The 5,179-nt window shown below is 46.2% G+C and overlaps 1 protein-coding gene across 2 annotated transcripts in view; it reads left to right on the forward strand.

Moving 5' to 3' along the window:
* The first annotated feature begins 219 nt into the window (after positions 1-219).
* The window catches only part of LOC112152639 (circadian-associated transcriptional repressor), a 7,552-nt gene continuing 2,592 nt past the window's right edge, over positions 220-5,179 (forward strand). Inside the window, exons 1-5 of one of the 2 annotated variants that reach the window (XM_024282336.2) lie at positions 220-483; positions 1,787-2,162; positions 2,422-2,497; positions 3,100-3,178; positions 4,335-4,461. In XM_024282336.2, coding sequence (XP_024138104.1) covers positions 1,827-2,162; positions 2,422-2,497; positions 3,100-3,178; positions 4,335-4,461 — 618 coding nt within the window. In that variant the 5' untranslated portion in view covers positions 220-483; positions 1,787-1,826. The remainder of the gene's footprint in view (positions 484-1,786; positions 2,163-2,421; positions 2,498-3,099; positions 3,179-4,334; positions 4,462-5,179) is intronic. The other variant, XM_024282335.2, reaches the window with a different exon arrangement.

Below are 5,179 nucleotides of genomic sequence, written 5' to 3' on the forward strand. Positions count from 1 at the left end.
ATGATAATGATGAAGAATGCCTGTGAACTGACCAGGCCAGCGCTGACCTGACTTATCGCCCAGCTGCTGAAATGAAACGGATCCTCGTGTCCACGTGTTTGTGTCATTTCCATCTCTTTTGAATATGTAAACCCGCCTCGCCTATCACTCCGCGGCTGCCACGAGCGTAAAAGCCGATTGGTCAGACTTACGCTTCGATGTAGCCAATGGGGAGGCCGCTCCGCTGCGGCCCCGCCCCCTCAGACACGTTGCCTTGGGAGAAGCAACACGGGCGGATGACTGGCCGTGGCTGCTGCCTCCCCGCTCACACGCCGCACGTCCCGCACATCAGCTGCTCCCTGCCCCACCGTCCGGCCGGATTTACCGTCGAACAAAAGGAGGAGTCCGACAAGCCGCCGCATCCCGGGAAGGTAGGCACCGACCGTCCGCTCCGATGAACACCGACCATTCTTTGCCGTTTCTTACCGGAGGAATTTAACTCAGGTATGATCTCTGATAAAAAAGGGCTCGCAGTGATGCGTTCAGGGACGGTTTAAACGGGAATTTTTAGGTGCTCCTCTCCTTTTACCATATCAATTTATTAAATGAGGATTTTTTTTTTATATTAAGCCAACATTTTCATAAATTCAGCGCTTTACCTTAGCTTCATGTTCACAATGCTCTTAAATATGTCCAGCGTCTGCCGGTTAAAGTCACGGTGGCCCACCCACACAATGAATCATGGGAGATTTTCGATTTTTATGTTTATTTTACAGAACTAAAGACTTCAATTAAAAAATGCTGATATATTTGTTTAGAATTGTAGCTATATGAGTCGAGGTGCATCGGTGATGTTCAAGTCACCGTTGTAACCTCTACTGAACACGTATTTTGAAAATATATATTGCAAAAGAACACAAAGTAAGAGTTTCTGAGGATTTGTCTTCCTAGAACACGCATTATAAAAGCTTTTCATGGAAGGGAAAGGACATGTATTCTATAGGGAAGTTATATAACAGGGAACTTTTACTCCACATGATCCTAAAATAAGATAAGAGGCTCTCTGTGACATGGTGCTGCCTCTGCAGACTATAAATATGAGGAACATCCCTTTATTTTTGAACAAAACTGAATGTATTTTTGATCTCTCTTGTTGGCCCTATGGTATCAGAAAAAAATTTCAGATCTAACGGGAAGTGTGCCTCAGCTTCTTATAAACGTTTGTTTTTTGGCATTCTGCGGATTTGAATGAGTATGAAATAAGCCAATGTTATTTGTTTGATCATCTGGGAGGTCTGTGGTCCTCCGAGCCTGGCTGTCATGGCGGCAGACCCCTGCCCCCTTTGGATAAACAAGCTAACAATGTTTATGAATGAATGTGGTGGCAGCAGCTGGGAGGTCAGCTGATAGAGCCCGGGTGTGGAAAAACACACAAACTAGCATCTGCAAAAAAATAAAAATAAAAAAAAGCAACAACACACGAGCGTGTTTGGATGGTAATGCTGACTAGAGTTTGGACACGTTTGAGGCCTGGCATGATTGCTGTTTGCTTTTTTTTTGACAGTGGTTAGCCTCTGCTTACTGACTCAGGTGTTGCTTCTACAAAACAAACAGGTCTTTGTGGTTGTAACATCTGTGGTCGTGCTGCCACCATCTGCTCAGAGCTCTGGTGTCCCTCTTCTGTTTGTCTCTGGGAAGATTTTTTTTTTCCAGTCGCTTCTCGCTCAAGGTTGGCGGCTATTTTGTCTCCACTTGTTATTGTTGTTGTGGCGCTCTGTTCGTCCTAACCCGGCTCTCCGTCCATCAGGTCAGTGATGGTCAGAGCGAGTTAGAGGCTGCAGCTGAGGATGTCTGCCACGGATTCGGACAACTCCATCGACTGGCTGGCGAGCGACAATGAGGAGAGCGACAGCGGAGTGACGGAAAAGACAGACTTGGGCCCGCCTGACAGCAGCTGCGGTAGCGGCACGCTGAAGGAGGGGGACAGTATGAGGAAGGAGGTCAGGGAGGTCTCCAGCTGGGGATCTCCCGGCTGCACGGAGAGACGGGACAGAGCCTCCGCCACTGGACTGTGTAGAAAACAGCAAGGGGGCAAAGCGAAAGGCGAGAAGGCGCTAAAGAGACCTCACAGCTCGGCGGAGGAGCAGCTCTTCTCCCAGAAAGACAGAATCTTCAGCGAGAAGGTGAGCAGCCTGTGACTCATATCGGCTTCCCGCAGCGCTGTGTACAGAGTCAGCAAAACTAGGAAATGCCCTATCACCCAGATCGACTCCCCAGCTGCGTTTTAAAGACATTTCCAGTAAAGACGACCCTCCCTCATTACTGCAAGAGGAGGAGGCTTTTTCTTTTTCTTTTTTTTTCTAAGAAAACAGTCATAAGTCAAACGCGGGCATCAAATATGTTCCTATAGAAGTCTGAGTTTGAATTTCTTTTCGTTTCCAGTGCATGGAGCTGCAGTGCTACATTCATCCGCTGTCAATGATCTTGAACGGCCTCCGTTCAGGCAGATACAAAGAAAGTAAGTCAATAACTTCATGTTTTTTTTTTTTTTTTTTTTTGCTGGTTTTCAAAATAAAAGACTTCTCGATGAGTCATTGTTTCTCGGAGAAGAACCACGAGGAGATCACCCTTTGTGGCGTATTTGTCCCTGAGATTGTGTCACAGGACACCCCCCCTCCTCCTCCTCTCCCGTGTGTAAGCATGTGTGGCTTTTGTAACAGAGCTCATCCTGGCTTAGAGGTTCATTTAGCAACAGCTGTACTTCAAGAGATAAAAAAAAAAGGCAATCGCAAATTTGTTTAATGTACTCTAAAGCGAGAAATTTCACAATTCTGCCTTCCTTGTGTAATTGGCAGTGAGTTATGGAAACAAAATGTTCTCCTTACTGGAGGAGCAGCTGCTGCATGTGTACAGTTGGATCTTTAAAACTCCAGACAAACTACTTTGGGGTCTCGGTAAACCCCCCCTCCCCTCCAACCTTAAGTGAACCCGACACTTCCCGGGCAACAGGAGCAGGAAGTCTGTCCCTGCTCTCAAACACAAACTCCATCTGCTGCACAGACTCAGTCCTGCTGTCGACACCGCTCACCAGGCTCAAGCTGCGGCTCTCCTCTTTTCCAGGACTCAGCAGTTTCCAGGAGAGCGTGGCCATGGACAGGATTCAGAGGATCATGGGTGTCCTGCAGAACCCGTTCATGGGGTAAGCGTCAACATTTTTATTTTTTCCTTTTATCTGAATCGGGTTCAGCTTCCGGCGTGAAAAAAAACGCGATTTACTGCTGGGTTAAGTGAAGGTCCACGCCATCTCTGACACAGCCTCCACACACGCGTTTACTGCAGAGATGGTCGCATTTAGCTGGGCATCTAGTTAAAAATGCATCAGGCTCCATGGTGGGAGCAGCACACTTGTGTCTGCTTGATTAGCTCTTCACCAGCCAGGAAACCTAATGGAGTGTAACACCGGCCTTTCCAACGGAGAGCGCCTGATATCCTATAATGTGGTGAGATTTAACAAAGAAAATCTGTTTTATCGTCGTTATATCGTCACTAATTTATAGAAATGAAAATGAAAGCATGATTAAATGAGTAAATCCAGTTGAGATTCTGTCCTAAAATATATATTTTTAATGCAAACGATCGCACAAACGCAGGAAGATCTCCCACAAAAAGCTGCATTTCCAATATCCACGTTGAAGGTAAACAGCTGAGTCTGACGCAGACTAATGGGTGCCGTCTTCCACCAGCTGCTTCCTTCATATGGGAGACAAAGGGAGGGTGTGGCCGCCTCCTGCAGACAGCCCGGGCGAAGGCTGGAAGGTGGAGCAACCCCTCCCTGTCATTCCCTGCGTCTGCTCCGCACAGCCAGCTGGCATCCCCCCCTTCCTCCCCAAAGCGACACAACGGGAATATAGGATCAAAGTGACTTTTTTTTTTTTTTAGCAGGATAATCTTTCACATGAATTTTGCACGAACAGAATACAGCAAGAAGTGATCACATGACACCGGCTAATCCCTGGACGCCATCTGGTTTTTCATGAGGCAGCCTCTGACCGAGCCACACACCCTCCCCAATGCGGCAGCGTCATCTATTTAATTTCCACGCCGACGCCGCCGGGCGCACTTTATGCCGGGGTTTATATTTAGACGCTGTTATGGAGCCGTCGTAGCCCGAGCCACGTGTAAGCGCAAAACGTGAGAAAGGTGCTGGAGATAATTCTCTCCCCTCCTCACACAAACGCACATGGAGCGCAGGCTGTGCTCCTCCGCTCCTCAAAGGCGGAACATTTCCTCTGGATGGAGAGGTGACATCTCCATGGTGGAAACAAATTTCTCACTCTTTTTGTTTCTGTTCTCAGGGAGAAATACATGGACATCATCCTTAAAATGGAGGAGATGCTGAAGAGCTGGTTCCCCAACGTCAAACTCCAGGAGCAGGTCACCGTCACCCCCACAGAGGAAGCCGTTCTCAGCAAGAGGCTTAAGGTAAAGTTGAGTGTTGTTGTGTAACGCCCTCCTCCCCGTAGATCTGCTTGGGTTACAGCCGTGTGGCAATGACGCGGTCAAAGAGCGACTAAAATACACTTTATCATCAAATCACGGGGCTGGGGACGAGAAAAAAGGGGGGATTAAAGGTTATTTTTACTGCAGGCTCAGTGTGAGAGCAGAAAAGGTAAGTTTGGAGGAGGAGCTTGGGAACAGAGAGGTCAGGAAATTTTCCAGAGCATTCCTTTGTGTCTTATCAGCACGGATTTACGTCGGAGGCTAATCCCAACACTCCCCTCCACTTACACTAGTATCAGGTTCCATGTTTTTAGGGGACATTTCTAGTTTTCCGATTTCTATATCTGATGAATATTTATCTTAAAGTACTATAAAAATAAAAAGTTCAAACTACTTTCAGTTATCTAAAATTTTGCAGTTTTGCCAGAAATAAACAAAACATACATACAAATATTTCATTTTAGCTCAAGTAAAAAAAAAATCATTGACATTTACCACCAAATGTGGAGCAGGTAGCAGCTTTAAAAGTAATCAATCTCTGATAATTTTGGTCATTTTATTAGCATTTACATTCATTTTCATCGATTTTGTGCAAACTGTGTGTCTGTAATCTCAGTTTATTTACATTTTAATCCAAAATAGGACTGTCTTTATGTTCCTGCTCCTCTAACAGACTTATATGTCAGTATTTAATTATATC

Source organism: Oryzias melastigma, linkage group LG6 (assembly GCF_002922805.2).
Source record: "Oryzias melastigma strain HK-1 linkage group LG6, ASM292280v2, whole genome shotgun sequence".
NCBI classification, from domain to species: domain Eukaryota; kingdom Metazoa; phylum Chordata; class Actinopteri; order Beloniformes; family Adrianichthyidae; genus Oryzias; species Oryzias melastigma.